This window comes from Phascolarctos cinereus, unplaced genomic scaffold (genome assembly GCF_003287225.1).
Source record: "Phascolarctos cinereus isolate Bilbo 61053 unplaced genomic scaffold, phaCin_HiC Scaffold_7;HRSCAF=346, whole genome shotgun sequence".
NCBI classification, from domain to species: Eukaryota; Metazoa; Chordata; class Mammalia; order Diprotodontia; family Phascolarctidae; genus Phascolarctos; species Phascolarctos cinereus.
This window is the reverse complement of record NW_027556180.1, coordinates 33,942,651-33,961,457: the sequence shown is the minus strand read 5'-3', so window position 1 is coordinate 33,961,457 and position 18,807 is coordinate 33,942,651. Positions and strand designations below refer to the sequence as shown.

At 38.5% G+C, this 18,807-nt stretch overlaps 1 protein-coding gene across 2 annotated transcripts in view; it reads left to right on the top strand.

Moving 5' to 3' along the window:
- SPATA16 (spermatogenesis associated 16) overlaps positions 1-18,807 on the top strand; it is a 302,953-nt gene that overhangs the window by 109,580 nt on the left and 174,566 nt on the right. For both annotated transcript variants that reach the window (XM_020980514.1, XM_078147301.1), the window contains exon 3: positions 8,125-8,270. In XM_020980514.1, the coding sequence (XP_020836173.1) occupies positions 8,125-8,270 (146 nt within the window). The remainder of the gene's footprint in view (positions 1-8,124; positions 8,271-18,807) is intronic.

Sequence of the window (18,807 nt, the reverse complement as noted above, 5' to 3'; positions counted from 1 at the left end):
GACTCGTCCAGGGTCACACAGCTACTAAGTATCTGAGACTAGATTTGAACTCATGAAGTTGAGTCTTCCTGACTCCAGGCCTGGTACTCTATCCACGGCACTCTATCCACTGCCCTTACCTTTGGTATACATATTTTTAAAATCTAAACTGTTTCATGAGTTCTCTGTTCGTATACATAAGTATTTTAGGCATCTCTTGGTTTTTCCTCCTCATAGGAGTTATTTCCTTATTTTCTTCAGAATTTCGTTCTTGGTTAAAAGGGGGGATCTGTATGCACCAAAATATTGATAGCAGTGATTTTTGTAGTAGCAAAGTCCTGGCAGGAAAAGGTAGATTTCCATTGATTGTGAAATCTGAATCTAAGCAAACTGGTATGTGAATGGAATAAAATCTTACTCTACTGTAAGATTGAGAGGTGGCATGGGCAGACTTACATGAACTGACACAAAGTGAACATAGTACCTACAATGACCACAACAATATGTATCAAAGTAACGACACTTGAAACTGAATTCTGTGAAATTACAATGATCGAACATGGCCCCAAAGGGAGATAGGTTGGAGGCATCTCTTTTTCCATTCTTTGCTGAGTTAGGGGACAGTGAGTGTAGAATACTATATGTCAAGTCAGACTTTTTCCAAATGGTATTTGATTTGGCCGGACCATTTTTTTTCTCTTTCTTATTCTTTGTTATAGAGAACTCTTGGAACTGGGAGGGATATATTGGGAAACGTACATGATATAAAAACAAAACATGTCATTTTAAAAAATAATCATAATAATTCTTGAGAATTTCCTATCCATCCTGAGCTCACTCACCTTAAAAAATGGTAGAGCACTGGATCGTCTGAACCCTTCGAAATCTGTTCTTTCCCAGTCTAGACCAAATGTCGGACTGTAACTGGTTTTCTTCTTCTCTATTACAAACTCTTGGAGAAAGTGAACTCAGGTAGAAAGAGACTCCCTTCATACTGTACTGAATTCCAACAGAAAGGATTACATCTAGGTGCCACCTCCGATACTTAGAGACAAGTCATTGAACTCAGTGCCTCAGGCAATTCTCTGACACTAAAATGCATTCCAGGTGCCACTGGGCCTTGGCAGAGGAAATTTCCTCACTGGGAGTTTCCTATGCCCATGAAATCACAAGCTCTTACTTACCTTCTGTGGGCCTCAGTTTCTCTCTCTGTAAGATGAAGGGGTTAGGCTAGATGTTATCCCAGGACTAGAGTCCCCCTGTCCTCTGAGGCTTTCTTCTTTATCACTTTTTTCTGGCCCTCATCTATGTTCCTCCCTGTGCAACTGTTTCCACTCAGCATCCCTGCTGTGTTCTGATTTATTTTATCTAGAAAACATCTGAGAACAATTAAGGCTGTGTGAATGTGCTGATTTGTTTTTGCTTGACTGCACTTAGGTGTCATGAGGGAGGGTTCTATGGGGGAAGAGGGAGTTATTATGAAATGGTAGTGATGAAATAAAAGAGAGAGGAGCATCCATGAGGAGAGGAGAGGAAAGAGAGAGAGAGAGAGAGAGAGAGAGAGAGAGAGAGAGAGAGAGAGAGAATGAAGAGAGGAGAGGAGAAAGAGGAAAAAAAGAAAGAGAAAGAGGAGAGAGGGAGAAGAGAGAAAGAGAAATTGATGAAGGGAAGAAGAGAGAAGAGAGTGGAGAGAAAAGGCGAGAAGGGGAAGAGAGAAAGAGATGAAGGGAGGGAAAAGAATGGAAGGGGAAGGGGGAGAGAGAGAGAGAGAGAGAGAGAGAGAGAGAGAGAGAGAGAGAGAAGGAGGGAGGAAAAGAGGTAGGAAGGGAGGGGGAGAAAGAGAGAGAGCACTGGATTTGGACTTAGTAAACTTGAGTTCAAGCCCTAGCCATATTACTGTGTGACTTTGAGCAAAGCATTAACCTCTTCAGATCTCAGTTGCCTCCTCTGAAAAAGAGATAATAATATTTGTCCTGACTACATGACATAGTTGTTGTGAAGAAATTACTTTGTAAACTAGAAACCACAATATAAGTGTGAAGTGCTATTATTTTGCAATTTCTAACATTGTACTGGGGGTAAGAGAAGAAGGGCAACAGAGATTAGCTAGGTTAAGGAGATGGTTATCAATTTCTCATCAATTGAGTGCAGGAAGGATGTATCCATGTCCCAAACTATAGAGTTTCAATATAGGTATGAGATTTCATATGACTTAAATATTTGAAGATGTAGTCAGTGCTCATGGCTGGGCCATGCCAGAGTAATAAAAATGATAATGCTACCTAAATTAAGTTAGGGATTTAATGTCATAACAGCCAGACTACCAAGAGGATACTTTATAATGTCTTAGCATGTAGCCTAGTTCTTGGCACACAGTAAGTGCTTAATAAATACTTGTTGACCTATTGAGCTCATAGAGCTAGACCAAATAATTACTACTTGGGGTAAAAAATAAATGGTCATTGGAACATAGATTTCAGGCTGGAAGAAACCTTAGAGGTCACTGAACCTAATCCTTACAATTTCACAAATGAGGAAGCTGAGGCTGAGAGAGGTCAGCTGAATTCCCAGGGTTAGAAACTAATAAGTGCCTGAAATAGAATTTTCCTGACTGTAAACACATGCTCTATCCACTTTTCCACCTAGCTCCTTTAAGGTTTCAGTGGAAATAATTAAAACAAATGGTGACAAAATGCAAATAACAGCAATTCCAGACCTCAGCTCATATTATAAAGCAATACTCACAAAAACCACTTGTAACTTGCTAAAAATTTGTGAAGTAAATCATTGGAAAAGATTAAAGAAGGAAGAACCTCAAACAAAGACTGAAAGACCTGGAATGTCCTGATTGGTGGATGCTAGACCCACTCTGTGTCCAGGCAGGATCCATCCATTCTCCACTTGACTCCTTGGCCATTTATACACTTAGCGAGCCCTCCAACACACACCTACACATCCCAAGCCTGGAACCCTAAATCAGTACTGCCACTGCTACTAGAAAGGGTGTGTCGGTGTGTCAATCTATTCCTTATGGTTTCAATCACCCTCTTCATTTTTGTACCTCTATCCCCAGATTAGCCCAGTTCTTAGTACATAATAAGTATTTTATGAATGTTTTTCATCCATCCATCCATCCATCCATCCATTATGAGTAGTCCCTCCAGTAGACAAAGGTCCAAAACCTCTCTACCCCTTCTCCTCATGCAGAGTGTCTGTCCTTGCCCTCCCATAAATCATCCCTAGTTAGTCCCCTGGAGACTTTCCTCTAGTTCAGCAGTTCTTAACCTGGAGTTGCCTCTTTATTTTTCACTAATCTTTAACTGTAACTTAGCATTTCTTCCAGTCATTTAAAAGTATTATTCTAAAAAGGGATCCATAGGCTTCACTTGACTGCCCAAAGGGCAGTTTTAATACAAACAAAAAAGGGTTAAGAACACCCTCCTTAGGTGTTTGTACATTGCCTGGTGTATGAGCATCTCATCCCATAAAATCAGCTGCTCAGAGCATGAGCAGGTATTAGAACAAATCAAATCTCAATACTAAAGAAGATAAAATGGATCTGCATCCTAGCCAAGGCTTCTTTTCAGCTTCTACTTAAACAAAATATTAGATGGATCTTGAATGAGCTAAATTCATGACTTCCTGAAAGAGGAGGGAAAAAGAAAAGTCCCCGTCTCCCTGCAGATTACCCTCCTTCATCATCTCCACACTCAGAGCACACCGAGGCAGCAGCTGACCCAGTGTTGAGGTGTTGACAGAAGGAGCCCCTGTCCTCAAGCCCAGGGCTGCGTGTTGGAGTCATCCTCCAGCATGCCAACAGACAATAGTAAATGCACCTTTCCAGCTGGTAAATTCACTTACCTATGCAGGAGTGTATTTTGCTGGTCATTCATTCTAGGAGCCCATCAATGTGCATTTCTACTTACAGAAACACAGCATCTCAGAGGTGGAAAGGATCTTGGACATTTCTAATCCAATTCATATGTGAACACTATTCTCGCTTACCTCCACGCCAAGTAGTTGTCCAGGCTTTGCTTAAAGATCTTTACTGAGGGTTAACCCCACTAACACCCAAGTCAACCCAATCCACTTTTGGACAGCTCTAATTTGGGGGAAGATCTTCCTTAGAGCAAATCTAAATTTGCCTCAGAACTAGTCATTCTACAATAGGCCATGTGGAAACTATGAGAGGCCATGGTGCCTTTTTTTTTTTTTGCATTGGCAATATTGTCTTTATTGATTTTTTTTTATTTCACTTTCATTTCTTAATAGCTCCCTGCCTGACTCACCACTCAGTGGCCAATCCCTTGTAACAGAGAGGAAAAAAAAAAAAAAAACAAAAACAAACAACCCATCAGTTGCCTCTAAAACTCTATACATATACCTCATTAGTGATTATCAGTTCTGGCTACTTTCTCTGGCTGTCCTGGAATGTTGTCCTCAAATCTGATTACTGATTTCCTTGGCTACTTATAAGTCCCAACTAAAATACCACCTTCTACAGGAAGCCTTCCCCAACCCCTCTTAACTCCAGTGCCTTCTCTCTTTTAAATATTTTCTATTTATTCTGTGTATAATTTGTTTTGTATAGTTTTTGCATATTGTCTCTCCCATTAGATTGTAAGCTCCTTGCAAGCAGAGACTGTCTTTTGCCAGTCCCAACATTTAGCACAGTGCTTAGCATATAGCAGGTGCTTAATAATTGATTGATTGATTGATTTCATATTATATAAAACTGTGTTGTCTCAATAGAGTGTTTATCCATATCTTAGAGTCCTTTTGATTTGTTTTTGTTTTTGTTTTTGTTTTTAAGAAAAATGTTCCAACTCATGGCCCATTTCCATATGGAAGTGGGCTGGCCCTTTGTCCAGGCCAGAGGCTCTCAGACTTTTACAACAGAATAAATGTTATACCTGCTATCTAATGTACAAACAGCTCTTCCTTTTACTGACAGCATGGGTCCACGTCCAATGATTCACACAAAAATTAATAACATTCTCGCTATTTCCACTTAAGCTGGTATTTCATATACACAGTCATGTGGATATGTTAACTGCCCATTTATTTAGCTTCTCCAAGTTCTACTCCTGTGTTAAATTAACAGTGTACCTGGAGATTATTAGTTCAGCCTTTAAATAGAAATGTTTTCACTGAATTGCAACTTAATATCATTTCCACAACATACCTGATAACAGTGCTGTTGTTTGTAAACTACAACTGAAGATTTTATCGCTTTTTGCCTCCCTCCTTCCTACGAAAAAAACCAAACACATTTTATTTCTTCATTTGGAATATACTTACATGTGTACATGTCTCTTTTGATAGAGTGTATGCTTATTGAGGACAGGGATTGTTTTGTTCTTGACTATGGATCACTAAGGCATCCCGTGGTGCCTGACACAGAGACTCTTGATAAATGTTTATGGATTGATTGGTTGATTGATTTCACCCTATGTTTTTTAGATAATTACTCCCATGATAAATTCCTCCTTGGATGCATTTCCTGGGGAAAGTTTGTCTCTGCAAATTTAATTCTGTTCAATTCAGCAAGCATTTATGAAACACTTTTTATGTGCCAGGCATAGTGCTGGACACTGGAGAGAAAAAGAATTAATCTAGTCCCTGCCCACAGTGAGCTTACATTCTACAGATGAAATTCTTTGTTTTTGTTGCTTTGGTTTGAGTTTTTGCTATGGTTACCCTAGGAAATGAAGAAAAATGTAAAATGTGCTTTCCTTTTCATATTAACTTCTAGGAAACTCAGCTAAATTCATTGTCTAAATATAATAACAATCTCATCTCAAGTGCCTCTTAATATTTTTTTTCTCTGCCTCTTTTAACTGATTTTTCTTTGATTTTTTAATTATCCTAATTCTCTGCGGGGAATAGTTTCATTTTTGTAAGCAGCTTTATATCCATTTTGAAAGTCAGAATGTATGTGTGTGTGTGTGTGTGTGTGTGTGTGTGTGTGTGAAAGAGAGAGAGACAGAGACAGAGAGAGAGAGAACTGTTTGATTTTCACAATAAGTTGCTAAGTTTATCAAACAAATTAATGAAAATTAAATTCAACAAACATTTATTCATCATTTACTATAGGTGATGGTTAAAAACTGAGTTCTGATCATTCTTCTGAGAAATTCCTGAAGGAAGCGCTGGGCATGAGAATCAGTATCTGTGGCCCTGCTTTCCACAGCAGACCTCATTTTTACCGGTTGATAAAATCTAGTAACTCAGACATCAAGCAGGTGCTATCTTTCTTCTGAACTTAGGGCTCTATGTTTCTAAATGATATTGAGGTTATAAATGTGGCAAGTGAGACTTGTCAGGGTGAGGGTGAAAGCAGCTGGTAAAATTTAATAAACAGCTGTCCACAGAAAAAAAAAATCTATGCATGACATGCTTTTAAATTTACTCTTCATTATTAACAGTTTCTCCATCATTTTTCTTAAGTCTGGAAATTTAACAAAACAAATAAAGCCTTGATTTGTAGCATTTGCTGATTTCTAAGATTCAAATGCTCTTGCTAAACATTTAACGATAGACTTTCCAAAGCTGATTTGAGATAGCTCTGGCACACCCCTGGGTGCCCTAGACTTGGAATCAAAAGACCTTAGGTCAGATTAACTGCTCAGCCACTTATTAACTGTGTGACCTTATCCTTGGAGTGATTCAGTGGGCAGGCAGCTAGCATTTATTAAGAGACTTCTGGGTACCAGGTCCTATGCAAAGTACTGGTGATAGGAAAAAAACCTGTCCCTACTCTCTGGAATACCTGGGTTCAAATTCTACTTCAGATGCTATCTCTATGATGCCAATCAAATCAGTTAAACTCTGTGTACCTCAGTTTCTTCATCTGTAAAATGAGTGGGCTGGATTTCATCTACTTTGAATCTATGAACTTATTAACCTCTCTGGGCCCCATTTTCCTCATCCATAAAAAGTAGAGGATCAATAGAAGTCTCTACCTCTAAGACCCTATTTTCCTAAATGTTAGAAACAGATCAGAATTTTTGCATGAATAAACAAATTAAGGTTTTTTAAAAAATTATCAAGAATAGTAGCATGACTAGAAGGCCAAAACATTCTTGATAATTAATAAACGGAAGAGCCTGGAGTTTCCACCACATATGGTGTGCAAGAAGGATTTGAAATGAAGTTTTCGTTTCTGAGCTCAGTAGTGCTCCCAGCTTGAATTCAAATAGATTCCCGTGGGAGAAGATGTGTGAGTTGTGATGAGTTGTGATGAGCTGTGATGGCTTGTGATGAGTTGTGATGGGAAAGAAGGACCTAACAGAGGCAGAGTACAGGAGCAAGTGTTCCAAGAGGAAAGACCAGGATTCTTGCTTCCTGGATCAGCCTTGGCTTTCAGAAAATTACCCTGTGAAGGGGGAGGTGGGGACCTATGTTTGACAGAGGCTCCCTGGGCTACCTATGTTTCTTCATTGAGAAGAATCTTGGGCATCGGTTTTCCCAGAAGATGGAGTCACCTCCTTCCTCTTAAATGTACATGTCCTGCTCAGCAGCCACTGGATTTCCTGGAATTTTTATTAATGGTTCCAGATATCCCAGCAATAATTTTCTGACACCATAGCCTCTGCTCACCAATTCTAATAAGGTTTCACTTTTTTTTTCGTCTGTCAATGTCTTCCTCATGAATGTGATTCAGGCTGAAATTAATCACTGATCATGTTAATGGTTCCTACGAGTTTACTTGCAATACCCCTTCTTGTATTAAATCAAACTCGATAGCATGTTAGATCATTGCGCAGCTAAGTTTCCATAAAACTGCTGGCCTTTAAAAATGATTTATCTCCAATTTTCTGATAAGATCTTTACTTATTGTATGTTTCATTTTTTTAACTGGCATTTTTAGTAAATGAGGATGCTTTTAAAACTATCAGACATATAAAAAATATGTTGTACAGGAAACATTTGACAATAAGGAGTGTCATGTGCTGTATATTATGGTCATATAAGTGAATGTGAATAATTTTATTCAATTTTTATACAGACAAAATACTAGCATTTTACTTGCCTGTTCAGTAGGAATGGATGTATTTGTATTTTTGCCTATTTTCAAAATATAAATTTTTAAAAACGTGATGATAGAAAATTGAAGGATCTTTTGATTTCATTACTTTTTAGCTTTGCAGTAAAGGAGCAGCTCTGGGAAAACCTTTTGAAGCATCTGCTGAAGATATTTCAAGTGTTGCTAGTTTTATTGAGACAAAGCTTGTCACCTGTTATCTACGGATGAGGAAACCCGACCTTGCCTTGAATCATGCTCACAGGTAAGAAAGAACGTGTATCTAAAAGTCATTACTGCAAAGATGAGAGATAGATAAGTGGACTAGGGACATGATGAGGCTGTTCCCCTAGGCAAAGATGGAAAATAGTCAAAGTTTGTCTCCATTTCCCCTCCATTACTTCTTTGAATAATCCCTGTTACCACTCAGAGCCCTGATCATCATCTTGGCCCCTAACAGGCTGCCTCCAGGACTTTGTCTATTTCCTCCACCAATCAAAACTTACTTATCCACAGTTTCTCATCCCCTCCAATCATTGCTCTCAGGTTTGATGAGTTATGATGAGTGTTAGATGAATTCCTCATTAAAAACTAGCCTATTGAGTTGGATAATCTGGATACAATGCCTTTCAGATAATGTTATCTGAAGCCAATTACAAAGCATATTAACTGCAGATTTCCTTTGGAAAATGTTGAAGACTTCCTAGAAGTAGGAAATTGACACTGTGATGAGGGAGAAATGTTTGGAAAGAAAAATACTTTTAAAGCCCTCAAGTGGCTATCTACTATTGTTGTGGCTAGGTCTATGTAAATTTTTTTTATCAACTTGATTATTTTTTGCCCCCCAAAAAATCTCCCTTTTTTCCCCCAAAGATTTTACTACTGTTGTTTTGTTTGTTTATTTTCCCAGACATTTTACTGCTATTGCTTTTATTCATTCCTTGGTATGCTTTGTTCTCACCAATCAATACATCATCCTCAGGTAGAAGATTCTCTTTTTTGTGGGCATTTTATTAGTCAGCCAGTCAAGAAATATTTATTCAGCTCCTACTATGTACATTCACTGTGCTAAGCACTAGGAATGCAAAGAAAGGCAGAAAACATTCCCTGCTCTCAAGGGGCTCTCAATCTAATGGAAGACACAACATGCAAACAAATATGTGCAAACATGCTAAAATTTCAATGATCAACAAAGGGAGAACAGTAGATTATAGAGGGATTAGGAAAGGCTTCTTGTAGGAGGTGAAATTTTAGCTGGGACTTGTAGGAAGACAGTGGGTAGAGATGAGGAGAGAGACCATTCTAGGCATGGGAGGCAGCCAGAGAAAAAGCCCTGTTGGGAGATGGAGTGCCTTGTTTCAGATCACTTATGTAATATTCACCATACTAGGAACCATTAAGTTTGAAAAACTGACTGATCCAACTCATTTAAAAGGCCGAATTCAGTCACACAACTGTCATTTAGATCTATGTTTTGGTTTCACGTGTATATATATATATATATATATATATACACACACACACACACACACACACACACACACACACACACACACACACACATATACTATATCTATATCTATCTATCTATATCTACATAGATATAAATAGATGGAGATAGATAGATATAGAGATAGAGATTTAGATATTAGTTCAGTCAGTTGAACTAAATTAAATTGTCCAGTCAGTTGAACTAAATTGTCCAGGCTTCATTTTGGTGTTCTAGAACCAACTCTGCTCTTGGGATGACCCTTCTTTATCTTGACCACCACTTTCTGAGGGTCTGAGCATCTCTTAGCTCCATCAGAAGTCAACCAGTTTGCCTTTCCTTCAAATAGCCCTTACCTGAAAATAGACAAAGTACATAATACTGACCACTCTTCTCCCTAGGGTTACAACTTAACCTAATTCCCTGTTCTCCTCTCTCCTTCTTTCTCTCTCTCTCTTACCACCTTTCCAAGGTAATAACTCCAATAAAAGGACCTGTCTATGACATAGATTTTACTGTCCCTACTTAATCTACCTTTAAGTGAAGCCCCTACATTAATTGCCTCCCAAACCTCCATCCTTGGATACATTCCTTCTTTGAGTTCATATTCTCCCCTGGAACATCCCTTCCGTGGAAATTATAACACTAGGGTGATCGGCTCCATGAGAACATGCCCAAAACTGATCAATCACTCAATAAATATTTATTAAGCTCATGCTGTTTGTCCAGCAGTGGGGATACAAAGACAAAAAGCAAATAGACCCTGGCCTCAAGAAGCTTGCATTCTATCCAGAGAGACAGTGTATTTACATATATATGTGATATATGTGTGTATATTACGTATATGATATATATAATATATAAATGCAGGTAATATATAATCATTCATGTTTATGTTTTAATGATATAAACGCATGCATTCATTTATTTTAAATAGATGAACATACAGAGACAAAAAGCAAATAGACCCTGTGCTCAAGAAGCTTGCATTCTATCCAGAGAGACAGCATATTACATATATGTGTATGATATGTGTATATGTCATATATAATATATAAATATGTAATGTATAGACATGTATGTATGTTTAATTATATAAACATACATGTTTATATGTATTAAATATATAAACAAATGTTTAAATATTTAAATATATTAATATATACTATCTAAATATGTGTTGTATGTGTAATATGTAATTATATAGAAATGTGTTACCTATATGTAAATATTCTACATGATTATATAACTGTATATCTAATATATATGTAATGGGGTGGTGAAGCGGGAGAGCAGTAGAGAGTAGGGGGAGGGAGACATAAAAATTATTATGTGTCGTTTGATCTGAGCCTTGAAGAAAACTGGAGCATTGGAGGCTCAGAGTTGAAGAGGGAGTACGTCCCGGGATGGGGAGCTAGTCTGTGCAAAGGTCCAGAAAAGGGAATGTTTTGAATGAGAAACATCAAGAAGACCAGTATGGTTGGTTTGTGTAAAGGTAAATAACTTAAAATAAGGGTAGAAAGATTAGTTGGAGCCAAGTTGTGAAGGATTTCAGTGCCAAACAAATATGGCGGGCCCTTTCCCTTGAAGACAGATTTCTGTCTGATGATGCCTTTTTATCTATGAACCATTGAACAGATGAAGAAGAAAATCACTCATTTGCTTATTATACTCCAGGTAGCATGTAGTAACTACTGTATCATTATCCTTTTTGGCCTAATATTTCTCCACCTTCCCTGGAATTTTGGCTCTAGTTCCACCTGCCCATTTTGCCTCAAGAATAGGTCCTCCCTCCAAATGGAAGAAGATACTCTTGAAACACTGTCTGATGAACTACTCCCTAGTCCATTGTCCTGCCTCCCTTCCTAGTTCTTTGTTTGAATAACAATCGCCTACAACTTATAACAATATGAAAACCTAACACCTGCTTTGCTAATAGCCTCAGGGAAACATAATTATCTGTCACATTAAGGCTCATTATGTAAATGGGCTCTCTGCCAACCCACCACAAGTAGCTTACAACCCTACAGCCACCTAGCTGGGCCACCAAGCTAAGAAAAACCCAAGCAAGGTGTCTTGACTACCATAAAGAAAATTTGAAGTGGCTTTTAAGTTGGTGCCAATGACATCCAGGCTGTAAAGTTAGCTTGACATCAGTTGCATTACTTGTACAAAAATATATGCAAGATATCTTTCTCTAATGGAATTTCTTCTAGGAAGCAAGCCACAGATCTTGTTAGGGATATCCCTTTTGATGTGTTGAGTAACAACTGATCTGCTCTTCCTGGAGGCAGCCATTTGTTCCAATATGCTTGGCTACAGGTTTCCCCTTGAGTTGTGAAGAAAATGCCAAAATAGGCTCTTTGCCCATAGGATATATGAAACTATCTTTCCCATCTATTAGAAGTTATTTGGCAGGAGTATAGTTCAGGTTGGTAGCTAAGTGGCATGGTAGGCGAAGTGTGGGACTTAGAGTAAGGAAGACCTGAGTTCAAATCCTGCCTCTGACACTTAATAGACGTATCCTCTTAGCCAGTTGCTCAACCTCTCTATACCTCAGTTTCCTCATCTGTAAGATGAGGGTGTTGGACTCAATGATCTCTAAGGTCCCTTCCAGCTCTAAATCTGTATGTTCCTCCAATTCTTCTTGACCATGGAGACAATCATTCTGACACTCTCCATCGATGTGTTTTATGTTTTATGGCCAGTAGTCTAGAAGGACATTATTACAGTATAAATAGGGTCTTATGATGTTTCAATCTCACTGGCAAGACAATACCCTTCCTATATGTATGACAATGCAACTCATCTTGTGAGATTCTTTTCTATTTTTTTCCATAAATTCTCCATGAATGACCCCCACCTACCCACCCCAAAAGCTTGGAGGCCTTCTTGCAGTTTCAAAACATTCTTGGAGACCTAGTGCAGGCCTAGGGCTTTCTGTGACTACCTCTTGCTGTCACTACATGACCACTTTTTTCCAGTCATATGTCTTGATCATTAATGTTATCATGAACAAGTTGTCATTATGTATTGCACGGCTGCTAATACACACCATGGATCTTGCCTTGCCTTTTGAGTCCCCCACAATTTTGAGTTCTTCTGATATCATGGTACTCCCTGAATGACAGCACCATAGAATCCTAGGGAGGATATTTCAGTTTAAAAGACAAGTTTTTCCTGGGAAGACTTACATAAACTGATGCTAAGCAGAACCAGAAGAACAGTGTACACAGTAACAGCAACATTGTGTTATGATCGACTTTGTTAGACTCAGCTCTTCTGAGCCATGCAAGGATCTAAGACAATTCCAAAAGACTCATGATGGAAAATGCCATCCACATCCAGAAAAAGAACAATGGAGTCTGAATGCTGATCAAAGCATACTATTTTCTCTGTGTTTTGTTTCTTCTTTCTCGTGGTTATTCCCTTTGGTTCTAATCCTTCTTTACAACATGACTAATGTGGAAATGTTTTTAATGTGATTGTAAATCTATAACCTATATCAGTTTGCATGCTGTCTTGAGGAGGGGGAGATGAGAAGGAGGAGGAGAAAATTTAGAACTCAAAATCTTACAGAAGTGAATGTTGAAAACTAAAAATAAATTAATTTTTAAAAAATAAAACACAAGTTTTCACAATAGTAAGTGGCTCAGGATCGTTGAAGGCACCAGTTATTTTTCCATACATACCCAACCTATTCAGTTGAAGAAGGGACCCACCTCCCTCACTACCATCACCACTAGCCAATGACCAACTGCATCTGATGGGAAGATAACTCTGAGAGTCCTGTGATTGAGAGTACCACCACCACTGATGCTTGCTTCTTAGAAGTAACCCATGGGGACAGGTGATCTGACAGCCTCTTCTGTGGACACTTCAGAAGCCGCAACTCCTGAAGTCCCAGAGAATAAATTCTCACCACCCAAGTCCTTGGCCTTGTCAAATGGATCAGATATGATTTGATCATGGGAAATGAAACTAAAGAAGACACAGTAACCTCTTCTTTGCTGCTGCAGCCTGAAGACTGTGATGCCTTCCCAATGGACTTTTCATCTGAAACTTCTAATGTGGGTTGTCTCCCTCATTAGAGTATGAGCTCCTTGAGGTCAGGGGTGGTCTTGCCTTTCTGTTTGTATCCTCAGTACTTTGCACAGTGTTTGGCACTTAATTTGCTTTTGGTACTTACAGATGCTTTTTTTTCCAATTCATTTCTTCATTCCTCTTCCTATTCAGTTCAGGTGCCAGATCATTATCAGTGTTCTGTGACTATCAGATAAGCACTGAGGTATTTACTGCTTTTTTTTATCCACTCCGTTGTTGGGTTTTTTTCTTTTATGTTTCATCATGTTTCAAGGTCATGATGATGATGATGATGATGATGATGATGATGATGATGACGATGACGATGATGAGCATTTATATAGTGTTTAAGGTTTGTAAAGTGTTTTCCAAATATTTTTATCCATTGTGATGCATAGCTGACCTTGAAGCCATGAAGACCTGAGTTCAAATTCCACCTCTAAACACATGGTATTCTATATCTATGTTATATAGCTATATACCTGAGAAAGTCACTTAACTCTCCACGTCCTGGTCAGCTTTCTCAATACTATATAAGTTGCCGAGGAGTTGCTGATCCACATTGGGAGAAGGAATTTCAGCTGTTGATACCAGAAACACAGAATCTCATCATTGGAAAAGGCCAGATGTTCCATGGCTATCCCCAACAAATGGTCACTGGCCTCATCTTAGAGACTTCCAGGGAGGCAATAGAACTTGATATCGGTTAGACGTCTCTATCTCATGGAGATGGGAAGTGTCAACATCTTTACTTTGGTCTATTGGCCATTTTTAAATGTTGCTTAACCAGGTCAGTTGGAGATTCATGTAGTCTCATCTTTATTCTCTTTCGTTGAAATCTGGATTCACTTTTGGCCTCTGCTCTAAGTACTGGATAATTTGACTGCACATAGACTGCTGCCTTGGAAACAACTCCCATATGAGTAACTAGTCATTTTACTTTCCAATAAAACGGAGTCATTTTCATTTTGTGTATGTGTGTGTGGTGGTGTTCAGTGTATCCCACTCCCAGAACCTTCCGCAGCTTTTCTTCATGATAGACATGTGTGGGGTTTTTCAAGCAGTTTACATTTTGATCTCCTTCATTTCCTCATCCCTAACCATATTTTTTTGCTCCCATCCCTCATACCCACTTTCACAACCAATCGATATCAACTGACCAACAAACATTTATTAAGTGCTTAGTATGTGCCAAATCCTTGTGATAAGTACTGGCATACAAATACAAAAATGGGCTAGTCCCTGCCCTCAAAGATCTTACATTCTAACATTCTAATAGGGTAATACTTCACTTATAGGGGAGTGAATACCAGGGAAAGGGACACTGAGTCCACCAAGTGTCAAGGTGATGATGATGATGATGATGATGACGATTAGCATTTATATAGTGTTTTAAGGTTTGAGAAGTGTTTTCCAAATATTTCTCATTTTATTCTCACAACAACCCTGGGAAGTAGTCACTATTGTTATCCACATTTTACAGATGAAGAAACTGAGGGACAGAGGTGGGGAGGGGACAGAGGAAGAGAGAGAGAGAGAGAGAGAGAGAGAGAGAGAGAGAGAGAGAGAGAGAGAGAGAGAGAGAGAGAGAGTATAAGTGACTTGCCCAGAGTCACACAGCTAGTGAGTATCCAAGGCTGGATTTGAACTCAGGTCTTCCTGACTCCTAGCCCAGGACTCTCTTCTATCCATTCTATCATCTAGCTTCCTAACACAATTTGACTAACTTAGGAATGCCCTGTCAAATTCTTCACAGAATTTTTCTACTCCACTACCACATAGTGATCTACCCTTATCTTCATGGAAGTCAGTTTACTCATGCTTAGGATAAGCACTGCATAACATAATGACCATTCCAGCAGAATTTAAAATCCTGGAGAGCAGAACCAACCGGCCTTTGTCTTCATATCCCCAGAACCTGGGATGATACTTGGAACATACATAGCAGGATCTCAATAAATGCTTGTTGATTGAATAATTGATTGATGACCACATAGCCCATAAAATTATGTTTCTTGTTGCCTCTGGGAGCATGATGAAGCCAACCTTGTGAATTCCTTTGTTCTGAGTTCCTTCTACAAAGCTGCCTCCTGGTTTCATTCATAGCAGAAATGTAGATGTGAATTTGATTGACTTCTTGCGGTGGAAGCAGGCCTTATGTGAGGATGTGGACCAGAATCTCTCACGAGAGGCAGGCATGAATGGCTAGCAATCTCTAACACTGGAGGGAATCCCAATATAGATAAGATCACAGATGCAGTGAGTGTGCTGTGAATTTGAATACTTCCACTTTTAGTCAATGGATAGAGATCTCATGTTTAGAACAGTTTAATTAATAATTTTAATTAATTATTAGCAGTATAATTAATAATTCTGAATCATCTGAATACTGCGTGATTATTATCACCATTACCCTCTTCCCCTCTTTTAACCACTCCATCATGGCCAGCTAGAAAGTGGAAAGGGGTTACAAATAACTGGGTGTCAGTTTATGTTTTGATCAGTTTCATTGGTTGCCATGGCCAAAACACCCATTCCCTTGTAATAATGATAATGAACATTTCCTCTTTTAGCTAGGCAGGTCCTTGGATTACAGACACCATCTGTCACACACACCCTGACGTTAGATTCCAGGAACAGCCTCCCAAAGCTTATGTGCTTTCTGGTATGGCCTTGGAGAACCCAGCATCACCTTCATGCCATGAGGCATCTGCATAGCACTTAAAGAATGGATTTTTTAAAAAACCACACATGCACAGAAAGACTAAGTAGGGCTGGAACAAGTTTGTGAGATTGCTAGAGAATTCAAGATGAGTTCCTGTGCATATTGCATTTAGAATTGGAAGAGGACTATTTCAGTCCTAAATACCTTTGTGAGCCCTCCTTCTAGACCTTAAGAAAATTACTGAGCAAAAGGACGTACCCTATAGGATGTCAAACTGATGTCCCATATTATTTATTAGGTTCAATTCTTAGATTCCTTTTCATTACTGCTCAGAATTCATTTTGGTCTCTTTGTTTTTAATTGAATTGCCTATCCACCAAGGTCAAATATTTGATTCCTTTCATTATTAATGCACTAGGTAAAATCTGGGCTTGTCATGTTACAGCATGGGAGGAGTCTATATATTTCATCAAATATTATGCATTATATACAATATTCTAATATTAAAATATTTTGAAAGGCAGACACTGTAAAAAACAGAATCTGAAGCCTAATCAATAGCTATTTCTCTGAAGAGAAAAATAAATTATTCGGGGTACTCAGTCTAAAAATAGCTTAAAACCGTTAGTTACCTGATGCATGCAGAATTTTATTTCCTATTGAGCTTTTGTATTATTACCATATTGTGATGGCTGATACTAATCACAGATCAAAATTAAAATATTCCCTTTCTGCATTTATTTGCATTTGCTGGAGCATTCTTTTTAATTTTATGCAAATATTGGCTCTCCTGCATCTCTTTAGCAGTCTTATTACCCCCCAAAATCAGCTTTAAAATCATCATGTGTCCTAGTGTCAAAAAATATGTGTATATACATATATATATTGTTTTGACCCAGAAGAAGACTTTCACCACATACAGAACAAGAAATACTCAGATTTGTGGTTTATGCATTTATTAAATCATACATTTTAGCAGGAAATCAGATGAGCTTTTTCGCTATTAAGCATAGTAGCAAGAAGTTACAAAAAAATTGTACTTTGAACTGATCATAAAGCCATAACTATGATTTTAAAAATAAATAATTGTGTTGGCATCATTTATATCATGTTACAAACCAGTATAGTGGCCATATGAGTAGAAAGAAGGTAACAAACATGAGAATCATTATGAAGGTAGAACTACCAACACTTGATCCCTGATTGGATATGAGAGTGGGAATGAAGAATGAAGAATGAAGAAATGACTTATAACCTTGATGATTTGGAAGATGGTGGTGCCTGCAACAGAAATACTGAAGTGTGAAGGAGGAGCAGGATTTGGGGGAGGAGATGGCAGAGAGGGGGGAGATGAGAGCCATTTTGGACCAACTGAGTTTGATTTTCCTAGAAAGCATCCAGTAGAAGATACATCCAGTAAACAGTTGATGATACATGAGTCAAAGAGAGAGACTAGGGATAGATATATAGATCTGGGAGTCTTGTGCATGGAAGTGATAACTGAACCAATGGTGAGCTTCCCAGCAGTGTAGAGGACAAAGAGAAGACGCCCAGGACAGAGTCAGGAGGAAAATCACACTAAAGGGGCAGGAGATGGTAAATGATCCTTCAAAGGAGAAGCAGGTGTAGGCTTGACATAAAAACTTCCTAACATTACAGCATTGAGAAAATGTAATGTGCCTCCCTTGGAATATAATGAGTTTTCCTTCCCTTCCTTGGGAAGTTTCTAAGCAGAGGGTAACTGACCACTTTTCATCAGTGTGGACTGGATGATGGCCTTTGGGACTCTTAAGACATATCAAGAATCCACCTTAACTGCCTCTACTCATTAGTAAACTAATAATATAGTTCACACTTACATAGCACTTTAAGGCTCACAAAGTGTCTTATGTATGGAATTTCATGAAACCCTTACAACAACCCTAGAAGGTTGGTGCTATTATCTTCCTCATTCTACATAAGAGAAAACTGAGGCTCAGTGTCAATTCAAGAGAGCACAGTGCCAGGCTCTGTGCTAAGCACTAGAGTTTAAATGACTTGCACTTGACTATATAGCTAATTAATGTCTGAAGGGAAATTTGAACCCATGACTTTCTGACTCCCAAGTGCAATGCTCTACTCACCACCGATATTGCACACTGATTTCATTAAATTTTATTATACTTACTTATTGGTGTAAGATTTTTTTCCACCAAGAGGTTTGTATGAACAATTATTAATATGTCTCATCAAGAGTAGATGTCCTCCAGTTGTTTACTGTACATACTTCGCATTTATATAGCACTGGAAGGTCTGCAAAGTACACTATATTTGTCATTTCACTTGATCCTCTGTGAAGCAGGAGTTATTATTATCCCCATTGAATAAGATAAGGAAACGGAGGCCAATAAAAATGAAAAGACTTGCCCAGAATCATGCAGCTGGTAAGAATGTGAAAAGAAGCATTACAAAGGTTGGAGTCAGGATTGGAATTCAGATCTTCCTGACTCCCAAGTTCATTGCCCTGCTCAATGTGACATGTTGCCTCCCTGAAAAAAAAAAAAACTACTACCTACATATTCCTTG